At 35.5% G+C, this 24,733-nt stretch overlaps 1 protein-coding gene across 1 annotated transcript in view; it reads left to right on the top strand.

The window, feature by feature from the left end:
* LOC136849520 (zinc finger BED domain-containing protein 5-like) overlaps positions 1 to 24,296 on the top strand; it is a 25,671-nt gene extending 1,375 nt beyond the window's left edge. Inside the window, exon 2 of the mRNA XM_067122863.1 lies at positions 23,923 to 24,296. Coding sequence (XP_066978964.1) covers positions 23,923 to 24,296 — 374 coding nt within the window. The remainder of the gene's footprint in view (positions 1 to 23,922) is intronic.
* The last annotated feature ends 437 nt before the right edge of the window (positions 24,297 to 24,733 follow it).

The raw sequence follows: 24,733 nt of genomic DNA, 5'->3' as shown, positions 1-24,733 counted from the left end.
TATATCTTAGTTTAACCAGACCACTGAGCTGATTAACAGCTCTCCTAGGGCTGGCCCGAAGGATTAGACTTATTATTTTACGTGGCTAAGAACCAATTGGTTACCTAGCAACGGGACCTACAGCTTATTGTGGAATCCGAACCACATTATACCTAGAAATGAATTTCTATCACCAGAAATAAATTCCTCTAATTCTTCACTGACCGGCCGGAGACTCGAACTCGGGACTAGCAGAGTGCTAGCCAAGAACTCTACCGACTCGTCCAACGAGGAACTACCAATGCTGACTGACACCTACCAAATTGAGTGAGGACTACTAAAAAGGTAATAAAGACAGTAATAAGGGAACGTGGTAAAACATTGTAAAGAGTGATAAATGAAGTCCATTAAAAGGTAGCTTGGAAAAGTAATGAACACATGTAAAAAGTTCTATAAATAAAATGTCTCAATTAAAATAAGTGACAACATACAATCTAGAGTTCTAGACTAATGTGAATTAAAAGTTATGTAAATTAGTTGACAAGCTGCTCATTACTCATATTTGATTGAACATGGCATATGTTAGGATGAGGAAGTTCTTCACACTAGACTCATCCTTGAACCATTTATGTGAGAATAAATGTGGTAGTAGTCAGTTGATGTTTTTTACTGATGTTACCCATGGAAAAGCAAAAAGTATCACATCCTGGTATCTCTAAATCAGAACGTACTACTTTTGCATTAACTATCCACTTGTTTTCTTTGTGAAGGCCGTGGGATGGAAAACCTAACGCCTTTTTCAAGACGAGGTTAAGGTGACATGACCTCAGATTTTTGAAAGAAAATAAATTTGGTTACATTGTCATTCCAACTGACAGAAGAATTGGATGAAATGGGGACAGAAAACACTGAATCTGACTTGGTTACTGAAGTCACAATCAGATAAACTCACATGCTCAGAGTTCACAGAAGAATGTGTGAACGCTGAAAAGTGGAGGGCTGAATCCCGCCAAAACCATAAATACGAAAGCCATACTAGTAAAGGTAACTGACGGAGGCTCAATAAGAGTACGTGATAGCACAGTACCAACAAACACCACTGATGGGGGGGAAGGGAGCAGATGCTGCTCTGTCAACAAGACATAATGTAGGTAGGCAAAAAGTGGAAAGTAAACTGACGAGGAGGGAATGAAATCGTAAGAATGAGCCAAAATCAAATATGAGCCCAGTCTTTTAACCAAAACCAAGTATCCAGAGATGATTTCCCCTAAACTTTTCCTAAGCCCTCCTTATAATCTGGACCAACATTTCACTTTCAAAATTGATTGATTTGTGATTACTACAACTGGTGTCACGACACCTATGTTATTGACGCCGTATTAAAATCAAATAGAAAACTAAAAGAGTAAATAAATTTAAAAAAGGGTTCATATACGAAATATATAAAAATATATAATTTAATCATACCTGTAAATTCATCTATGCTACATATACATACTGAGTGTGTATATGTTTAAAATTTGCTGAAGAGGCCCATCTCCCTCACAGTTATAGATACAGTAATATATGTATATATGTATATATATATATATATATATATATATATATATATATATATATATATATGTTGTTGTGTGTAGAATAGATAGGGAAATTAGATAGAAAAGAGAGAGAGAGAGAGAGAGAGAGAGAGAGAGAGAGAGAGAGAGAGAGAGAGAGAGAGAGAGAGAGAGAGAGTTAGGAGAGAGGAGAGAGAAATAAGAATAAAGAGAGAGGCAAAGAACACAGTGATAACGCCCAAATGCTGTTGTATCGTGTTATCAATATGCGGGATGTTTACATGAACCATTGCAGTATATCGTGTTGAAGCCATAAAAACAGTCGTAAAAGTGAGAAATAATGGCCTCGCGATTGAAGCTAACCAAAACATGAGTCAGCACAGCCTAAATGCTTACAGCAGCTGATTCTATAGCCCCGCCTTCTCAGGAAGGCGTTTTCGTGGAAGTTCCAGGAATTTGGGGGTTGGCCCAAGTGATGTACTTCTTCAACCTCCAATCAATTATGTTTGGGAGGGGTCTTTCACACACCCTCCTAAGATCACCTCCAATCAAGTCCTCTAAGGAGAGATTTGAATCACACCCACTACAGTCCTTCCAATCAGCTACTTGAAGGGGAGGCCTTGCTGATTAATCCTTCCAATAAGGCTAGAAGGAGGTGGAGATTGCAGATAGCACGTTTTCTGGGAGTTCGACGAGTTAGAGACCGACGAGGAGAGGAGAGTTCAGAACTGTGTCCTTCAAGGGAGAGTACGTCTCCCCTCGCTTCAGTGTTCCCCATATAGACTGAGTCAAGAGTGATTCGTTTTCTATCATTGTAACTTGTTAATTTTGTACTGATCTTTATAATACGAAGTACTAATTAAAGAGAAGAAATTACTGATCTCGTCTCTATACGCCTTTCTGAGAGATATCAATACTTAAAAATAATAAATATACAAAGATAGCACATCATCCGCGAAGCGATCTGAAGGACACCTCGAAAGAAACCAAGGTAAGAAGAGAAAGACTAAATTCCATACAAACATACAACAAAGAACATAAAGGGAGAAGATAACTCCTAACAATGGTGGCAGCTTACTTGGATCCAGAAGGTGAGACGAAACAAACAAACATTAACGAAATTATCAGTACAATTATTTAAGTTACAGTGAAACGAAATTCTACAAAACAAACTTAGATTTTTTACGACGACGACCAACTATATCTGAAGAAATAAAAATACTCCAGCGAACAAAAAGTTATGAATAGCAGCTTACAACAAGAACATCGAGTGTGAATAAAAACCGTTTTAGTGCGTCCCGAAGCAAAAATATTTTGAACTGTTACCGTCAACAAATTGAGCAGGAAGCCGACAGCGATAATAAGCCCAGTGTTTGCGACATTTCCACAGAGTGATTGAAGAAAAACAGCGCACAGACTTTCAACAAGATTCCGAAGGCGGAAAACCACAGCGGAAAAACAACGCAGACATAGTGAGATTTTTTACATGGATCCGACGGCGAAACACTCACCGCGGAAGGCACAACATTTAGCGATATCACGATATCAGCAACACAACCAAGTAAGTTTGCGATAAATGAATTTACTGTCCGCTCTCTCTCTTAATAAATAAGTGAAGATATATAATTTTTTTTGCATCTTGCTATAAGATTGAAAATTAAGAAAACTCTCTTGTGAATAAAATTCCTTTTGCATAAATACCAGCATTACTCTCTCTATGATAATTAATTATTTAGTAAATAATTTAGATAGGGAATTAGTTATTTTTTTCACTCGGTTGGTGATGATTAATTGAGAAATTATATATATAATTTTGTGTACTTATTATGATGACTTGTGATGATATGATGCCCAATTTCATATAAGAATTTATTTTGTGTATTGAAAAAGGTTTTAATTGTGCACTTGAACTCAATAGAGAATTTAATTTTTTTTTGTGTGACAATTTGACAAATTGTTTTTAATTTTGGTACAATATAAAAAAATTTTTTTTTTTGATTCATGTAATCTGAGTGAATAATTTTTTTGTGTGTGGACATGCAACGAGTGTTTGAGGAATTACTGAACACTGTTAGACATTCACATTACGATTTAAAACCGTCGACAATTAGACGAAGTCGAATTTCAAGACTAAATTCCCACTCCGCTGTAGTGAAAGGAAATACTAACAATAATAACACAAATAACCAGAACCAAAATAGTGTTAATCATTCTAATACTACTAACAATAATAATAATAGTAACAATACTAATAATACTAATAATAATCACATCTTACAAATTTATAACATGAACCAGGCGGCCGTCATAACAACCGCCACACGCTTCTGTGGACAGGTGGATGATTCCAATCCTGACAAAAGCAGACTCGAATCCTATACTGTAAATCATTGGCCAGCAGATGCAGATAGTCGTATAATTTCAGGGGGAATAACAGATGAAAGAGCTAAAATAAATGAAGCCTTGTTGCTCGTCAGCTCAGAACATGGAGACGCACATAAAACTTTGAATTCCACAAGTTTTAGCAAACTTAATAACTATGTAAAATTTAAAGAAATTTGTTTATCACTCTGGGAACCAGTAAATCAGACTGACGGTTTATATAACCTAACTAGATTTCTTAACCCACAATATAAAACAATTGCTAATTTGTACGCAAGCGTGGAGAATGCAATAGAGAAAATAACCGAAGACTTAATGAAGACAGGTATTACTATAGGAGACAAGGACCAGTTTGGGGCTAGTGCCCATAACTTAGTTGACCTACGACATGTATTAAATTACTTGTCATTTGGAACCATATATAATATTCTTGGAGAAGAGGAAAAGAAAGCTTTCAGAAAAATAAAACTTGATCCCAAGAAAACAAGCCTTCAAACATTAAAGACAATGAGAGAAGAAATCCAAAGGAAAGAGATAAATCTATCCAAGGAATTCGTAGGAACAACAGAAGCACAAAATGAAAGGAAAGTCAGAAATAATAATCCTAATTTTAAAATGAATAATAAATTCTATGATAATTCCAGACAAGTAGGAAATAAACCAAATACCTTCCAAAGGAAAGATGCCCAAAATACTAAAAGAAAATGGAATCCAGATCAAAGGGGAAGAAACAATCTATCAAAGAGTGGACCACACAAACCTTATAGATATGGTCAAAACTCAAACACAAACACTGCAACCCAAGTGAACTATTCCGCTCAAGGGGCGAGACCAAAGACAGCCTGCGAAAACTGCGGGTAAACAAATCATTTTACAAATGAGTGTAGAAAACCTAGAATCTGCACGGTTTGTAAGAAAGTAGGACATTTAACAAAGAATTGCTGGTTTAAAACACAAGAAGGAAATCAGGCATATAATAGGACAACTAATGACAGATGAATCTTTAAAACCTGATTTTGTTTTAATCAATGGATTATTGTATAAAAGACCAACAGAGAAGAATGGTTATTCTCGACTATACATCCCAAAAACACTAATCAGAGAAGTTTTAGAACTAACACATTCATACAAGTTAGCAGGACATCCTGGAATCAAAAAGACAACCAGAATCCTAACCAGAAACTATTTTTGGCCCCATTGTAATGAGGATGCCAAGAACTTTGTACAAAATTGTGTAGTTTGCAATCGAAATAAAGGCAACGTAAATCCAAAAGCTCCACTTGAAAAATACCCATCAGTTGAATCCATTTCAGGTCGTATCTATGGACTTTTTAGGTCCATTTCCTACCACTATTAGAGGAAATAAACATATATTAGTCTTTTTAGACTATCTAACAAGATATGTAGAGATTGTACCAGTAAGAAATAGAGATGCAATTACAGTAGCAGAAGCTCTTAAATCTAGAATTATTACGAGACATTTATGTCCACAAGTTCTTTCTGATAACGCAGCAGAATTTACTAGTGAACTTTTAGAAAATTATGTGAATTTTATGAGATAAATAAATGTCAAATCACAGCATATAAACCAAGTTCAAACGGAGCAGTAGAAAGAACGAATCGTAAAATAAAGGATATCCTGAAAACTTTAGTTAAACCTAATACAGAAGACTGGGATTTAGCTTTGGAAGACGTACAGTTTACTATAAACAATACTGTAAATGAGACAGTAGGAGAATCACCACACTACTTGTTATACGGATACGAGAAGAGACTACCAAATACGTTACTAGATGATGCCACACCACCCCGACATACTTATAACTACGATGAATATATTGCCTGGAAAACTAGACGTACGTATGAAACGATCAAACAGACGAGGACTAGACTTAAGGAAGCTCAGAGTGTCCAAGCAAAGTACTATGACAAAAATACAGCTAAAACAAAAATTGTAGTAGGTGCTCAGGTATATGTTCAGAATCATGTTCCAGAAGGTCCTAATATAAAAGTGTCTTCAAAGTTTAATGGTCCTTATAGGGTATTAGAAGTGTTGAAGTTAAATAAGCTAAAGATCATAAATGAGAGTGCTCTAAAAGAAAGAATTGTTCATAACAATCATGTAAAGGTAATAAAAACAGACTCTTGGTCCAATAAGAGAATAGTTGAATTACTGAAAGAAGATAAACAGGAACCAATAAATAACAAATACAATTTAAGAAAAAGATAAATTTATGTAAAGTGTTGAACTGTTAGATATAAACAATGTGTAGGCATTAAAATACTTCATGTATACAGAATATCTGATAAGGCTTATTCTTACAGATACAAACATGCGGTTCTTCTTGGTTATCATAACACTGCTTTATGTGTCATCTGAGGTGGTGATCCGGAAGGGTGCACTACTAGAGAAAAAGGGATCTGTGAAATTAATAAAGGACTTGGGCATAGTGAGTATTGACATTACATCAGTGCTTATCAATGAAATGACATTGAAAGATGTCCAAAGGGAATTAAAATCATTAATTAGGAAAAGTGAAAATAACAGTGTTTTACCATTGTTGGAAAAACTAGATAATGACATAGGAAGTGTGTTAAATACAAGATCCAAACGATCCCTCTTACCTTTTATAGGAACAGCACTTAATCAATTGTTTGGAGTCGCTACGGACTCTAATGTAGAAAAAGAAAGTGCCCGTATAGACAAACTGGAGAAATGGGCAGCAACAAGGGGCATTGTGTTAAATAAGATTATAAGCTCTCAAAACTTAAACAGTGAGGAATTGAAAAAAATAAAGGAATTTATTAATCAAGTGAACACAAATATTACCAAAGAGATTAAGATAATAACAGATGAACAACATTTAATTACATTTATGAACAATGTTAGGATTGTATTGCAAGACCATAAAGATCTGTTAAATGCCATTTTGTTAGCTTATAAAGGAATATTAAGTCCAACATTAATAAATCCAAGAGAATAGGCATAATTAGTGATTTTTTGGTAGAAGGACATTATACCCCTATGGTAAAGGATATAATGGTCTATTATAATTTGATAACCACCAAGGTAGTTAAATTATTATTATTATTAAAATAGTTTAACCAGACCACTGAGCTGACCATCAGCTCTCATAGGGCTGGCCCGAAGGATTAGGATGGAATGACAAGTCTAGGCTAGAAGCCTAGCACTGGGACCTAATAGGTCACTTGTCAATGATGATAAACGAAAATGAAAATGAAATTAAAAGCTGTAAAAGGCATACGCTTTCATACTGGAACACACTCACACAATAAATACATTTAAACTCATGCTTCCATACATACTCACTAAAAGGTATATTAAAATTTAAAATAAATTAAGTAAAATCATAAAATTTACTTGTTTTAAAATTCATTACTGATTGATTGTTTTTTTCTTATATTTTTCCAATTAATTTGCAGCTTCTCATGAACATTAAAATGGGTGCTATTGAGAACGTTGAAGATTCTGACAAAATTTCTTCTATCGGTCTATTTCAAAATTTGATAATCGCTGCACGTTATATTTTGGACATTCACACAGTATATGCTTAACTGTTATCAGCACATTGCAATCTGGGCATTTGGGAAGAGGGCCACATGGACTGTTCATTAAGTGTCCATGTGTCAAACGAGTATGGCCTATTCGAAGACGTGTCAGAATTACTTGTGCTTGTCTCTCTCTTTGATATGACGAATTCCATTTTCCAACACTGGATTTTATCTGTTTTAATTTATTATTTTCAGGTTCTTCGTTCCATATATTTTGCCATTTTTTACAATGACTGTTTTTATATATTTTGTATAGTCACTGATAGGGATGTCTACATTTGTTCTTGTCATGTGGACCGCTTCTTTAGCTGCTTTATCAGCCTCTTCATTTCCCTTAATCCCTACATGGGCAGGGATCCAACATATTTCAATATTTTTTCCCTTATTATACAATTTATGGATTGAGAACTTTATATGTTGTACAATATTATTTTTGGGATTATAGCTTTGAATAGCTTCTATAGCACTTCTGGAGTCGCTATAAATTACAAAATTATTATATGAGACTTCTCTAATTATTTTTATGGCCGATACTATTGCACATAACTCAGCTGTAAATACAGAGGCTTTGTCTGGGAAGGAGAACTGATACGTTTTGTTTTGGGATACCGCAGCATATCCAACTCCATATTGTGATTTAGATCCGTCAGTGTATATCGAGTAATGTGGACCTTTTCGGATTATATGCTCTACTGCATGTTGTCTTTGGTATTCTGGAGTATATGAATGATTTTTGATAAATATTTCAAGTGTGTACATATTCTCATTTTATTCATTGTCCAAGGAGGAGGCAATTTTAACATTACTGGCAATTGTATATACATATTTAGTGACTCAAACAATCTTCTAGCTCTAATTGGGAAAGAAGGTGGATGATTGTTTATAAACACATCTCTTAATCCAAATAATTTTTTGGTTGGAGAATCATTTGTCTGAATTCTCAGAGCACTCTTCATCATTACTAGCTCTCTATGGAGAGACAGAGGTAGTTCACCACATTCAACTTGTAGAGAAGATGTTGGTGATGATCGAAAAGCTCCTGAACATATTCTAAGACCCTCATTATGAATTGGGTCTACCGTTTTCAGCGTTGCGTCTGATGCCGAGCCATATATTTCACTTCCATAATCAACGATAGACAGCACTGTTGCTTTATACAATAAAGTAAGGGTATGCCTATCGGCTCCCCAAGTAGTGTTCGACAGTTTTTTAATTAGGTTTAATGCTCTTTTACATTTTGATTTCATGTATGTTATGTGGGCTTTCCAGTTCATGTGAGTATCAAATACTCATCCTAAAAATTTTGCTGTTTGGCCAATTGGTATACTATGGTTTCTGATTTCTAAGTCTATTTCCTCTCCTTTTTTCCATTTTTTGTTTTTATAAAACATGATTGCTTGGGTTTTATCTATGGAAAATTTAAAGCCCACAGATAAAGCCCATTCATCTATTTTTACTATGCTTTTATTAATGATTCGTTCTGCATGTTTTATTCGAGATGCTGAATAATATATGGCAAAATCATCCATATACAGGTTACTTTTAATACCAGTAGGTAGATTTTTACTGATATCATTAATTGCTAACGTAAACAGTGTGCCACTAAGGACGCTTCCCTGTGGAACACCATTTTCTAGAGGAAATGTTCTAGACAGAACATCATCAATTCTCACCTGAAAACTGCGATTTGTCAAAAAGTTTTGTATAAACCTAGGTAAATGTCCACAGATGTTGTTGTTTTGTAAAGTTTTTAATATAGCATACCTCCATGTAGTGTCATATGCTTTTTCAATGTCAAAAAAGACAGCTACAGTAATTTGTTTTCGTTCAAAACCTCTGCGTATATGGTCTTCTAAGTTACAGAGAGAATCTAATGTAGATCTGTTACACTGTGACCCAAACTGAGTGGGAGTTAAAATTTTATTTTCTCGTTATGTGCCATGTTAGTCGAGCATTTACCATTTTCTCTAGTAATTTGCACATACAACTTGTTAAAGAAATTGGTCTGTAATTGCTTACATTACTGGGATCTTTTCCAGGTTTGGGGATTGGAATAATTATAGCTTTACGCCATTCATCAGGAAATAAATTTCTAAGCCATAAGTGGTTATAAAACTCTAACAAGTATGTCTTTGCCAAAGGTGCTAAATGGCATATCATTTCAAAACAAATATTGTCACCTCCAGGGGCAGATTTATTGCTGTTCAACAGAGCAAATTCTAGCTCTTCCATACTAAATTTTCTATTATAATATATATCTTCTACTGTTTCAAAATTTATTGTTATTAATTCTATATTATTTTTCTTTGTGCGGAAATGCTCATCTAAATTTTTGTTGCTACTTACTTTTGCTAAATTTTCACCTATTACATTACTAATTTCTTTAGGATCAAGTATTCTTTTCCCATCTTTTATTATGGCATGTCTAGGTGGTTTAACATGGGTACCATTTATTTTCCTGAATTTTTCCCATATTTTTTGTAGGGGAGTATTTTTAGAGAGATCCGATACATATTTTTTCCATGAAATGATTCTTCCTTGTATTACTTCTCTTTTAAACTTTGCAGATATTTTATTATACAGAGGTTTTAATGTATCAATTTCTAATAATAATATAGTCAGTTTTTGTAAGGTTCCTTCTAATATTGGTAACGTTTTGTTTAATTTACTGAATTTTCTATTCAAATTATTTAGTCGTCTTCCAATTTGGTGTTTTATTTTTATTAATTCTGTTAGTTTTTCAGACCACCATGGGACTTTGTGTTTTGTCGGATGAGATTTGGATTTTGGTATTGCTTTATCAGCAGCATTTGTAATGAAATCAACAAGAAATTCATTAGTTTCATTATGGTCTTTCAAATATTCAAATGGTGGGATATTTCTGGTGTGGAATTCATATTGTTCCCAATCTGCTTTATAAATGTTATATCGAGGGGCATGATTCGTGGGGTTATTTTGTAATAAAGAAATTAATATGGGGAAATGATCACTTGTATGCAAGTCATCTACTGTATTCCAGTCCAATCTGTCTACTATGTCTGCTGTACATAGAGTTAGGTCAATTGAGGAATATGTTCCATGTGTTTTAGAAAAATATGTGCTGATTTCGTCATCATTTATACAGCACATGTCATATGAATCTATAAATTCCTCTATTTTAATTCCTGCTCTATTTGATTCTGTACAATTACAGTCCCACATTGGGTTGTGGGCATTAAAATCACCTACTATTAACGTTGGTTCCTTAGTATTATTAAGTAATTCTTTGATTTTGTCAACGTCATAATTTTTATTAGGTTGATTGTACAAATTATGAATTACATAATTATCGTTTTTATTCGTATTCTAATACTCGTTTGCAGATCAGTAAATTTTACAGGTACTTTGTCATAACATACTTTGTTATGTACATATATAGCAGTACCTAAATTTCCCTCTTCCTCTCTTGATGCAGATGCTAAGGTATATTTACCTATCGTTAATATTGTTTTGTTGACATGTTGCAAACATAATATCATTGGTTCATATTCTTTTAATAACCGTTGTATTTCTCCTAGGTGTAATCTGGTCTGTAGACCATTTACGTTCCATTGTATAATATAACTATTGAAAATATTTTTTATAGCGGTCGGGTTTTACTCTCTTTTTTTGTATTATCAATTTGGAATTTTTCTAACAATTTACTCACGACATTCATCTGTTTTTCCTTATAATAGACTAAGTGCTCAATGCACATGCACCCTTTTTCATGGTTACTCAAATCTGTGTTTTCTTTTTCTATATTTCATAAAATTTCTTATAATGTTTGTTAAACCATCTTTTGTTATGCTTTTGTTGTTATTGCATAATTCAATGAAACAATCATTACATCCACAAGTATTATCATGTGTATTTCTCTTTTCATTTGCTCTTGTTCCAATTACTGGAGAAGGAGTAATCTCTTCTCCCTTGACATAATCATTACCATCTATGGTATGATTCTCTTGCACTTCTTCAGTGTTCTCGACATTTGCCTTCATAGGTTCTATTATTATTTTAGGAGATAAAGGTATATTCTTAGCTTGTTTTTGTTTTTGTTCCTTTTTCATCTCCTTTATCTTTGGTTTAACTGATGTTTCTCTAATAATAGTTGGTTTCTTCGTTTTGGGTGGTGTTCTCTCCAAAGGCCTTTTTTTATCTTTAATTTCCTGTCTATCTCTACCCTCTTCTGTCACTTTAGTAGCAGCATCCTCCTGTGTTTCTATCTGCATTAATATTTCAAATGAATTGGAAAAAATATTATCCATCTCATTTGTACCTGTTTCTTTATTTTTACAATTTTATTTTTTATTTCTAAATTATTAATTTTTTCTTGAGATTTACTTGTCTGTGCTCTGTTATTTCTATCTGTTTCCGTTTTTGCTTCATTTTTTGCTCTTGTTATTGAGGAATATGAATGTTTCTTAGATGGATCTTGCATTCCTCTCACTTTTAATTCCAATTTAGCCTCTCTGATAGACATCCCTGTTCGTTCTTGCAACATTTTCAACTCTGTATTGTATATGTAGTACACACACTCCTTGGACCTAGCATGATGATCCTGTCCACAGTTTACACATTTTGGTTCACTACATTTCCATTGTGTGGCATGTTCGTTAGATCCACAATAAGCACATACAGGTTCATTACGACAGTTTTTCTTTGTGTTTCCATACTTACTACAATTTAGACATTGTAGCGGTTTGGGAACATAAGGTCTCAATTCTCTATTTTGACCCAAAATTTTTATTTTTTTGAGGTAACTCTTGACCCTCAAATTTTATTTTTTGCAATTCTTAATGCTTTATTATTTTGTTTACTTGGTATTATATATACCTCACAGTCTTGGATTTTGGTATATCTCATTTTAAGAGAGTCCAACAGTATATTTTTGTCAACTGGTTCGTCATTATTTTCAGGAAGTACAATAGTACCCTGAATGCTGTTCATAGTGTCATGCTTCCTTACTTTTACATTTACATTGTCAACACTTTTTATTGACAGATAGTCCTCAGACTGGTTTTTGGTTGTGGCTTCTATAAGCCACGTCTTCATTTTTATTTGTCTAAACGACATTTCTGTCGTTGAGTGTCTTTTTAATAAGAAGTTTTCTAACTTTAGGGCTGAGATTTGCTGTTCTGTTTCCATGGTTAGAAACCTTGACCAACTTCCACTCCCAAAGAGGGAGTCGAAGTGAGTCAAGGTTGGGTCAAGACGATATTTACTTTTTTTGATTTGTTGTGTACTGGAGCATAAGGTTCCAGTGTGATTATATTTGGATTCTTTATTGTTTTTTCCAAAGAAAGGTTGTTACAAGAGGTTCCATCGGTCGTCATCTGTGCCGAGTCACTACCATCAAAGGGCCCAGGGGTACTCGAATCTTTATTTTCACTTTGCATAAAGATTTGAGGGAGGAGAAAAAAAAAACAACCTGAAAACCTTAAAAAGATATCATCAGCCTTTCATGGAGTTCATTCCTCCACTAATGGCACAAGTGAGAACCGACTCCCAAATGTCCGCATCCCTACCCTACCCCAAAGGGGATGGCACAACATGATTAGAGTGGCTCAAGTGTAAGCCAACCTGCTTGATAGGACTGAGAGCATTACTAGAATACAATCATCCCCACCCTAATCACATTATGGGCAAACCGGACAGAATGCCAAGAGTCCTATTCCCAGAACTAGACCCCCCTGGAATCCGTGGTCCAGTCCCGTAGAATAGTTCCACCTGAAAACTCAGGTCCGAACATTATCGGGCAGTTGATGGTCCTGCCACAGTTCTCACTATTTAGCTTCGGATATAAACCCAATCCCAGCTATGATACCTTTTCCTATTTACCAGGTCCAAGAAATTTGTACGAAAGTGAAAATATCCACGCTATTTAAATCGAAAGGTTTGTAGGTGATCCGTCAGGGCCCGGGCTCTTATTCTTCATAAGAACGAAGAAGAAAAGCCAGGGCCCCTTACCCCCTCACCACGTGAAGGAACCTACTTCGAGGGGCAAGGTAGTTAAAAATAATATTCTAATACTACCTTTTAATCAAAAAGAGGCAGGTGTATTGATGTCCATACATCCTTTTCCCATGTTGATAAAGGAAAACGTAATTATCTCAAATGTCAACCGCATCAATTTTGCATTAGAAGAACATGGACTAATGGTGTCATTTATTACTGATGCTCAATTAAGAGACTGTATACTTTTGAAAGATAAAGAGTATATTTGCAACCTTGACAACCTGTATGAAACTACTAATGCCTATCCTTGTGTTCAAGAAATAATTGAAAACAAAAATCAAGAGACAGTACTGCGTACACAATTATCCAAACATGATTTTGTTTCCATCCTAGTAGAACAGTCAGTTTTTGTGTTTTCATTGAGTTCAGTAACAGCAACTATTAATTGCCATAATATAAGTACTGAAATTAATTTCAATAATGTCCATGCTTTTGATAAGACATGTAAGTTAGTTATTCCTAATAAATTATATTATGAACCTCATGTCTTCACAGAAACCACAATCCATAAAAATAACCCATACATGAACTACTCTAGTGAAGTTAAAGAATTTAAACTGTCTCAGTTAGAGTTAAAACAAATAAAAGAGTTGGGTTTAGTAGATGAATTTTTCTATTACAAAGAAAATGTTTCACCAGCTCTGTCTCTGTTCAATTTGGTCATAATCATTATTGTAATAATAGTGTTTGCAATTTTGGTCAAACGTGTGGTAATTTCAAATATTGAGAAAATTATAACAGAAATAAAAAGGGCCCATGAAGAGTAAAATGATCTTATAGACATAATTTACTACTGAATTCTTTATGTATTATTATTTGCATTATGTGTTAAAACAATTAACCATTTTTACAGTATAATAATTCAATATATATGTATTTTTATGTATATGTATCTCTTTTGATTCATGATATAATATATGTGAATTTTCTACCATATATTCTTAATTGATTTTTTTGCATTAGTGCATTGACACAGTTTGTGCAATTTAAATATTTTTTATGAGAATTGACTTCATGGGCAATCATATAAATACTTTATTTTATTTGTGTGATTTTGCAATCATCCATTGAACTGTATACTTTTTGTCACACTGAGGGCAGTGTGAGGTAGTGTGACCGAGTGATGTTGTGGTGTAGAATAGATAGGGAAATTATAGAGAGAGAGAGAGAGAGAGAGAGAGAGAGAGAGAGAGAGAGAGAGAGAGAGAGAGAGAGAGAGGCAAAGAACACAGTGATAACGCCCAAATGCTGTTGTATCGTGTTATCAATATGCGGGATGTTTACATGAACCATTGCAGTATATCGTGTTGAAGCCATAAAAACAGTCGTAAAAGTGAGAAATAATGGCCTTGCGATTGAAGCTAACCAAAACATGAGTCAGCACTGCCTAAATGCTTACAGCAGCTGGTTCTATAGCCCTGCCTTCTCAGGAAGGCGTTTTCGTGGAAGTTCCAGGAATTTGGGGGTTGGCCCAAGTGATGCACTTCTTCAACCTCCAATCAATTATGTTTGGGTGGGGTCTTTCACACACCCTCCTAAGATCACCTCCAATCAAGTCCTCTAAGGAGAGATTTGAATCACACCCACTACAGTCCTTCCAATCAGCTACTTGAAGGGGAGGCCTTGCTGATTAATCCTTCCAATAAGGCTAGAAGGAGGTGGAGATTGCAGATAGCAAGTTTTCTGGGAGTTCGACGAGTTAGAGACCGACGAGGAGAGGAGAGTCCAGAACTGTGTCCTTCAAGGGAGAGTACGTCTCCCCTCGCTTCCGTGTTCCCCATATAGACTGAGTCAAGAGTGATTCGTTTTCTATCATTGTAACTTGTTAATTTTGTACTGATCTTTATAATACTAAGTCCTAATTAAAGAGAAGAAATTACCGATCTCGTCTCTATACGTCTTTCTGAGAGATATCAATACTTAAAAATAATAAATATACAAAGATAGCACATCATCCGCGAAGCGATCTGAAGGACACCTCGAAAAAAACCAAGGTAAGAAGAGAAAGACTAAATTCCATACAAAACATACAACAAAGAACATAAAGGGAGAAGATAACTCTTAACATTATATATATATATATATATAGAAGATAACTCCTAACATTATATATATATATATATATAAGATTTTTAGTGGGTCTGTATCATTAGTGAAAATATCGTAAAACAAATAGAGAAAAAAAAATAATGAGAGCAGAAGTTCCTTCCCCGAGACAAAAGAAATTATTCTGTACGCCTATGTACACTTGGCAACAAAACTGAAGCAACAGTTTTCTTAAGTCTTCCGGCACATATTGCTCAATAATGGTGACATCTGGCAACCATAGAAAGGGGGTCGGTTTCATTCCTATCAGGTTTGTTGTTTGCTTGACTTCCCATAACACTGAATCATGAAGATTCTACAGAAGTTCTGGAATCACTGATACGAAACTTTAATGTCGTAACAGCCTCTACATTATTCGTTCAAGTTGTATTTGTAGTGACATTAATGACGTAATGACACCAAAATGAAGTAGAATGCATTGATGCTACGAAGCACAATTTTATATAGTGAGATAGAATTTTTAAAATTTAGGCTATATTCAAGTAAAATCATGTGAAACAACTGATTAATGATTGCAGTATTATGATGTGAGAGAGAGAGAGAGAGAGAGAGAGAGAGAGAGAGAGAGAGAGAGAGAGAGAGAGCAAAGTCTACTATTGTGTAATCATGGGCAGATTTATGGAGCTACTCAATTCATTGAATTTTTTTTAAGAGGCCGAGTAATAATTTATTTGTAAAGTACATTTCAGAAGTAGAGAGAGAGAGAGAGAGAGAGAGAGAGAGAGAGAGAGAGAGAGAGAGAGAGAGAGAGAGAATTGGTGGTTGACTTGTGAAGGGAAGGGGGGTGGAGAGTGATGAGTCGGTTCACTGATTCTTGGGCACCGGATGGCAGGGCAGCGTAGATCGCGTTTTACACGCTGCATAAAATATGAAGTGACCATGGCATTCCAATTTATTTTATAAGAAGTTTATGCTCTAGTCTTAAGTTGATTCGGTAGTTAACATTCGATGATAGTAAAAAGGTGGAGAAACTCAACTTTAGGCTATTGTCGTTCTTACTTTCTTGAATAGTCTATTTATATGCTTGTACACTGATTTTCATCGAGAAAGCAATCAAGAGAAAAATCTGTACAAAGATATCTGCTACCATAAATAACTTGGGATCTACAGTTCACGTAATAAGTTTTATATCCTGCAAAACAAAAGAGCTAAAATATTAGCCTAGGATGCCTTTTGGCTTAGAGGCAAGTAGTGAAGCCATGTTAGCGGTATAAGCTAACTCTGAACTGTTGGAGTGGACGCATAGTCAGGAATTCTTCGTGTTGACAGACTAAGTTAACCTTGATAACGATTTACTTTTTATGAGAGTAACTTCGTAAACAGCAAGCACTGCAATTTCAAAAGGAAAGACGACAATAAGAAATAAAAGAGGAAATGCCTCAGATTTAAATGGAACTCGAGCGAAAAGTATCAATGTAAATAGTTATGCAAACAATAAAGACCTAGACCTATGCACAGCTGATTTTCTTACACACTCTAGTTTCTTTAATTCTTCATTCGTCACTATGATAAACACTTAGTTACCAATGAACATTAACCTTCACTATCTTTATTTTGTTAATTACAGTTTTCTGGTATTTAGTGCAGCATGATAACATCAGTAGGCTAGAGAACAGATATATTATATATATATATATATATATATATATATATATATATATATGTATATGTGTGTGTGTGTGTGTGTGTGTATATATATATTATATATATATTATATACACCAAGCTCTCAGGAAAATTTGGAGAAATAAAACGAGATCATTTACTGCACGAAACATATCAGAAAATTAAATCAAAACTTGAAAACAAATTTAGTAAGTTTAAAGTGATCCAGTTTTGTTTTTGATAAAGCAAGTAATAAACAAACAAGGAACTTCCGCACTTATAACCTATACTGAATAGTAATGTCAGAAAAATGACCCTCGGTTATTAGTTCAAAAGATATGCCTTACAAATATAATAAAGTTTTCCTTTCAAACAGATGAACATATTATCCATGCCAACGTCAAAGTGAGCGGAGAGTGGTAGTCGATACGCCAAAAAGTGCTCGGTCCTCTCACACCATCGAGCAAACTCTTGCGATTTTAACTAAATTTGTGCGACCTACCTTGCCAGTGAAGTCAGCTAACTAATGACACCTAAATACAAACATAAATTTGTCGAAACTGAATTACCATTACCACTTGTGATGATGCAATAATAATCCTGTTCATAAAGGAAAACAGGATAAATATGGTCGTCGTGATAAGCAGCACTACAACCACAAATCTATACTCTTATCTGTAAAATCTCTAAACGCATCCACCTGAGAAATTACAATAACTTCGTACATACACGGTGTTATTGAGTAACTAATCGTTTTAGTACTGCAGATTAAACAGATTAAACAGAACACACACACATTATATATATAGAACATATATATATATATATATATATATATATATATATATATATATATATATATATATAATATATATATATATATATATATATATATATATATATATATATATATATATATATATATATATATATATATATATATATATATATTATTATAAAATTTGTACTGAATAGTCATATCCTAGAGTAAATTTTATGAGATCATGCATTTTCGGAAAAAAAGGGACATTCGATGAACGAAAGCTAATGGAAACTGTTACTTCACTTTTATTGGCGACTGTACATAGAATAATTGTATATACACTGGAATTCGTTGTTCTGGTTTAGGTCAAACGATCTTACCCAGTTTACAAACTTCTTTCTATGAACATTTGTTAAACGTTAGAAGTGAGTTTTGAATGACATTTTTCTACACAAGAGTAACCAAGGTTGCTAAGGGCATTCTTGATCTGATCTTCAATTACTGTATGGCGACACCTTGTTCAAGACTGGCGGACTGTCTTCGTTCATCGTGATTTCACTCATTAAAATAATTTGTTGACAGTCGTCTTACGCGGGCGATTGGCTAACGCTCATTCCATTACTTCAATCGTCAAAAAGTTCGAAATTATATTCTACGAAAACCATCACGTCCAATGAAGCCTTGGGCTCTTGCTCTGGCTTTGCCTGCTTTTCCCTCTTTCGCACGTCACTGCACTCGAAGTTTCTTCTTCGAATTACGGTGGAAGTAGACAGATGTTTTGAAAATCTAATTCTTAGCAGAAAAAGACGATCGTTGGTTCAGAAACATTTTATTAGCGACGAGTTTCTAAAGCCTATGAGTCATGAAGAGGTTTCTTAGTGTAAAGAATATATACTGTAATTACTGGCTGTCAAAGCTGAGTAAGGATGACAATGGAAGAGAAACCTGATAAAATCTCTAAGGCTGATAACAATAATCTATAAATTTACGGATTGGGAAAAAATTTAGTTTCACTCACGCACTAAATTTATATATTAATGTAAATAATCAAACAATAATATTTGATTTATCTATTCGGCAAACGTGTATATACTATAAATAAGTTTAAGAATTTCATCAATTTTCTCTGTGATTATCACCTGACTCAGCTTTGCAAGCAATTAATGATAATACATTCTTTCATCTATGACTCTTATGTTTCTTCTAGGCTTCAGAAAGCTATGAAAAACAAGGAAACTCTTCGCTAAACAAATGTGGTTTCTTAATCTATAACTTTTAAAACAAAAGCTTGTCACGTCTTTCTAGGATGAGCCATGCTTTCCTCCTCTTCCAGTATCTTTCACCTCTATGCCTCGGCCCTTCACTTTTCACAGCATGTTTCTGTCAGGGAGGGAGTCACCTCAAAATGGCAAATAATGCAAAAGGGATGATTCATTGATTTATGTCTATTAAAACTGGCGTTACAATATACCTAGGTTACTGACGCAGTAATAAAACTAAACACGGAACTAAAAATAAATAAGTTTAAAAGGAGTTTCATATAAAAAACATCTAAAAATATATACAGTATACATGTACTGTATATGTTAAAATATATCACCCCTATATATACACATACTTTATGTGTATATGATCTAAATTCTGGTAAGGAGGCCCGCCTCCCTCACAAAGATATATAACTGCTCCATATTACAATCCACATCGAGAATTGTAGCTAGGATAAAATGTCCTTCCCTGTCACGTCCCCCGGACAGGAACCTAGTCTCAGATTCCCAAGACTAGGACATTCGACCAGCATATGTCTCACAGTCAAGGGTACAAAATAGTCATCGCAGAATGGAGGATCTTCACTGACATCAAGAACCCAGAGTGAGTCTTGTATGTCCAATCCTTAACCTACACAAGATTGTTTCTAGTCTCCTTGGCAAATAGGGATATGACCAAGGAGACACTAATGACGTATTACTGCGCATTTTTTGGTTCGTTAAAATATTTTCCCAAACTGCCAACACTTTTTAATTTTCTGATCTACTAGAGGATATACATCACGATATACAGTAGTAGTAGATATCTGGGTTCTAGGGAGGTGACTGCTGACTTAGCAAGTTGATCAGCTTGCTCGTTCCCACCACCCCAACATGGGAAGGCAGAAAGCAAAAATTAATTTTACCTCTTCTTTTCACTAAAAGCAGCCATTTCAATATCTCTTCAATCAGAGGGTTTAAAGAGTTAAAAGATTCCAACGACTGAAAAACACTTCTCGAGTCATAATGTACAGTAAAACTATTTCCATTTCGAGTTAAAATTTCCTTTAGGGCCTTTAAAATTGCACGCAGTTCTGCTGAAAAAAAAAAGATGTAACAGATGATAATCTGAGCTTCTTTCTATATCAGGGAAGGCCACTCCAAAGCTGACTTTGAGCCCTCCAGGAAAACTGCTACGGAGTTATCATTTGCAAGGAATGACCTAAAAATACTGACTGCATGGTCTCATTGGACATTTCTGTCTTGGTAAAATGAAAATATCTACAAAAATTTTACCTCTGGAAGGTTCCAGGGGGACTAACAGAATACCTAGCCTTTAAAATCTCCATCTTTGGCATGTTTAATTCCCTGATAATACATTTTACTGGTTGAGGTTGCTTGAGGTGATTTTCATAAAACTGCCAATACCTTAATTTCTAATACAAATGCTGGTTAAGGACCTAGGAAGCCTCTGAAATCTGTACCAGCTCCGAACCAGCAGACGTTGGTAATGTAGATCCAGAGGCATCTCACCAGCATCTACAAGCTTGCTCTCAGTAGAAGATGATTTAAATGCTCCTATAACTAATCTTATTCCTCCATGATGGATTGAATTACGCATTCTATGGCTACTGGGCTTTGAAGAGTTGCACACTTCAAACCCATAGGTTAATTTTGAAAAGACTAAAGATTTGGATAGTCTCTGCATCTGAGTTCGATCTGCACCCTAAGAAGTGTGAGACAGAACTTTCAGCATATTCATTGCTTTCAAGCATTTTGTTTTGATATACTTCACATGTGGAATCAAAGTCAGCTTGCCATCGAAAATCAACCCAAGAAACCTTGCTTCACCAACAGATGGGATTCTCTGCCCATATGAATAGATCTGGATCAGGATGGAATCCTCTTATACCCCTAAAGTTCATGGTTAATGTTTTACTAGCAGAAAATCTAAAACCATTCATCTCAGGCCATTTTACTATATTATCAATGCAGAGCAGGAGGAGGCGTTCAGCCACTGCCATCCTGGTTGCTGCAAAAGATATCAAAAGGTCATCAACAAAGAGTATAAGCTACATGTCGGAGAATTATTTTGGATACCCCATTGCCAGGGCAAAGAAGGTTACGCTTAGAACACTTCCTTGTAGCACTCCTTCCTGGTTGAATACACTTGATACTGTTGCTCCTACCTGAACCTGAAATAACCTATTTAAAAAAAAAAGCCTTGATAAAGAGAGGCAGATTACCTGTCAAGTTACATTCATAAAGGACCCTCAGAATTCCATATCTCCATGTTGTAACAAAAGCCTTCTCAAGATCAAAGAAAACCGTGACGTGATGCTGTTTGTTAGCAAAAGCATCAAATACGAAGATTCCATTCGAACCAGCACATCAGTTGTGGAGTGCATACTTCCAAAACCAAACTGAGCAGGCGACAGATATTTACCATACTCGAAGTACCACCTCAAACGTGTTCACAATTTTTTCCACGATCTTACACAGGCATGATGTCAGTGCAATGGCACGATAATTCTGTCTCGAATAGGTCTTCCCCTGGTTTCACAAATGGCAGTAATTTTAACTTCTCCCATAGCTTAGGGAAGAAATGCTCTTGGAAAATTCTGTTAATTAGGCTTAATATATAAAGTCTGGTATTTTCGGGGGTATGCTGAATTACTGAATATGTTATATCATCCAGTACCGGAGCTATTTCACTACATTTACTTAAGGTTGATTCAGATTCTCTCATAGTAACAGGCACATTATATTGTTCATTCTCTAATGCATTAAAATAAATTTCAACCTGTTCCATTAGCCCTCTTTGAACTGACTACGGTCTGTCATAATTTTTCTTTGCAACATTAGCAAAATGTTTAGTAAACTCATTTGCCACCAACCAGGGAGCTGCTACTTCACAACCATTGATCCTGATAATTGGAGGTTGACAAGGAGTAAATTTGCCTGCTATTCTTTCAACTCTTTTCCAAACCAAAGTCAAGGGTATTTTTGAATTTAGCGACGACACGAAAATTGTCCAAGATTCCCTTCCTGCCTTTTTAATTTCCATACAGATACCTGGTGAAAGATGATTTCATAGTTCTAAATGTTTCCTGGCATTTACCACGGAACTGGTCGGCAGATAAATATGCCTAAAGTCCTAGGTACTGACTGAAGACCAGCCGAAAATGTAATCGTATTCAAAAAGTCAAGATCATCATCTACACAGGAAAAGTCATCAGCTGACTCATCTATTGAGCTATGTTCCTGGAATCTTGTCCCATCAGCTTTACCAATGTTCCATTTAGGTAGCCTTGAAGATGGAAAATTTGAAGCTACATTCACCAGTATTGGGAAATGGTCGCTGGTAAATCGATCATTTATCATTCTCAAATCAAAATAAAAAAGTCAGTCGTCAGTGCATATAGATAAATCAGTTACTGATAATGTACCTGTTTAACGTGAAAATTTATAGACTCCCCCATGTTGAGGATTCCCACATTTTCACTTTCTATAATAGAACAGTGGCAATTTCCTCTTTGATTGGTGACAATGTCACCCCGATGTGTTTCTACTAATCATATCTCTCAGAAAAACGTAGGGACATGGTAACTGTTGATTAAGCAATTGAAATTCATCAGTGGGGAAGACTTCACTACTATCCATTTCAGGGACTGCAAGTCATTGTTTTTCTCAGATATCTTTCAAACTAATTATTTGATCGAAATGGTACTTTGAAACAGTGAACAAGACACCTCCCGCTAATTTTTAGTAATACAGTGCATTGTCAAATGGTGTTAGTTAAGGTGTTTACTCTTGACTTTTAAAGGCAAAGTCGCATGAGCCAGCAGGACTAATCTAAGCAATTGAACGTCCGCTATCCCCCATAGACAGGAAAGGGAAAGGGGAAATGGGGAGACCAGGGAAGTGTGTTAAGGGAGGGATGATGAGGGGAAGGGAGAGGAAGGGACGGGATGGGGATAAAGGACGTCCAAATGAATAGTTTGACGATGCTTGGCAACACCATTAAGTCAAGAGTAAACGCCTTAACTAACACCATTTGACAATGCACTATATTACCAAAAATTAACGGGTGGTGTCTTGTACACTGTGTCAAAGTAACATTTCGATCAAATACTTAGTTTGAAAGATATTTGAGAAAAACAATGACTCACGGTCCCTGAAATGGATAGTAGGTGGTAGATAGAGAGAGCATACTGTATATTTTCTTCGCAAATGGATCTGCACACCTATCACTTGCAGTGTAGACTGAACACTAATAGGATTTTGTGGGGTGTCATTACAAATACATAAAGCTACATCCCCATGGCTTCCTATACTTATGTTATAATTGGAATGATAGGCCGTATACCCTCGTGGGCTCAGGCAATTCATAGTCTCCTACAAAGTTATACATACAGGAGACACTCCTAATATGAGCAGCTTTAGTTCTTCCCATTTAGCTCTTAATCCCTGACAGTTCCCTTGGAGAAAATGAGTAAATTCTACTTTGTTTTTCAGGCTGTTAAACTGGATCCTCTTTCCCAGAATGAGACCAATTATTTATGGCTGCCTTCCTTTTCAGAAGGTTTAATTATTAATCTCAGGAACACCAGACAAAGCTGGCACTGCCTGAGGAAGGGTGTGAGGGTTAGACAAAACTGGTGCACCCTCCATAGCATCAGGAGCACCAGTTACAGCTGGTGCAGGCTCCAGGGGGAGACAACCACCAGACACTGATAATACAGCCTCCAAAGAAGCCAACACACTAGTTATAGCTGGTACAGCCTCCAGAGATGCGGGAGTGCCAGATACATCTGACACTGCCTCCAAAAAGGGAGGAGAGCCAGAAATCACTGGCGCTGACTCCGAAGAAGCAGGAGTGCCAGAAATCACTGGCTACCTCCGAAGAGGCAGGAGTGCCAGGAATCTCTGGCACTGCCTCCAAAGAGTCAGGAGCGCCAGTAACCACTGGCACAGCCTCCGAAGAGGCAGGAGTACCAGAAACCATTGGCACAGTCTCCAAAGAGGAGGGAGTACAGGTCACCACTGATCTTCCCCTTACATTGCCAGGGGAAGCATGTCTGGTAGCATTTATATTTCTCCTCTCTCAATGTGATATGTTTAGTTACCCTTAATGTCTGTATCTCCTTTTCCATGATGTACACATCACAATTCTGTGAAGAAGATGAATGATTCTCTCCACAATGTATACATCTAGCTTCTTTATAACATACACCTTGCTCTGGTTCACTACATTTAACATGTGTGGCAGGCTTGCCTTGTAGCTTATGCCTAAAAGAACCTAAAATATGACCATACTCTTGGTAATAAAAACATCTCCTCAGTCTTGGGATATACTGTTTTACCTTAAAACGTAACCATGCTGCTTTTATTACATTAGGTATACAATCGTTTCAAATTAAAAGTAATAATTAAATTTGGAAGTGGAACTAAGGCTCCACTGATCTTCTACTTCATTTTTTCAAC

The sequence above is a fragment of the Macrobrachium rosenbergii genome, chromosome 21 (assembly GCF_040412425.1).
Source record: "Macrobrachium rosenbergii isolate ZJJX-2024 chromosome 21, ASM4041242v1, whole genome shotgun sequence".
In the NCBI taxonomy this organism is placed as follows: domain Eukaryota; kingdom Metazoa; phylum Arthropoda; class Malacostraca; order Decapoda; family Palaemonidae; genus Macrobrachium; species Macrobrachium rosenbergii.
Note: the sequence above shows the minus strand (reverse complement) of the source record. Positions and strands in the feature narration are given on the sequence as shown.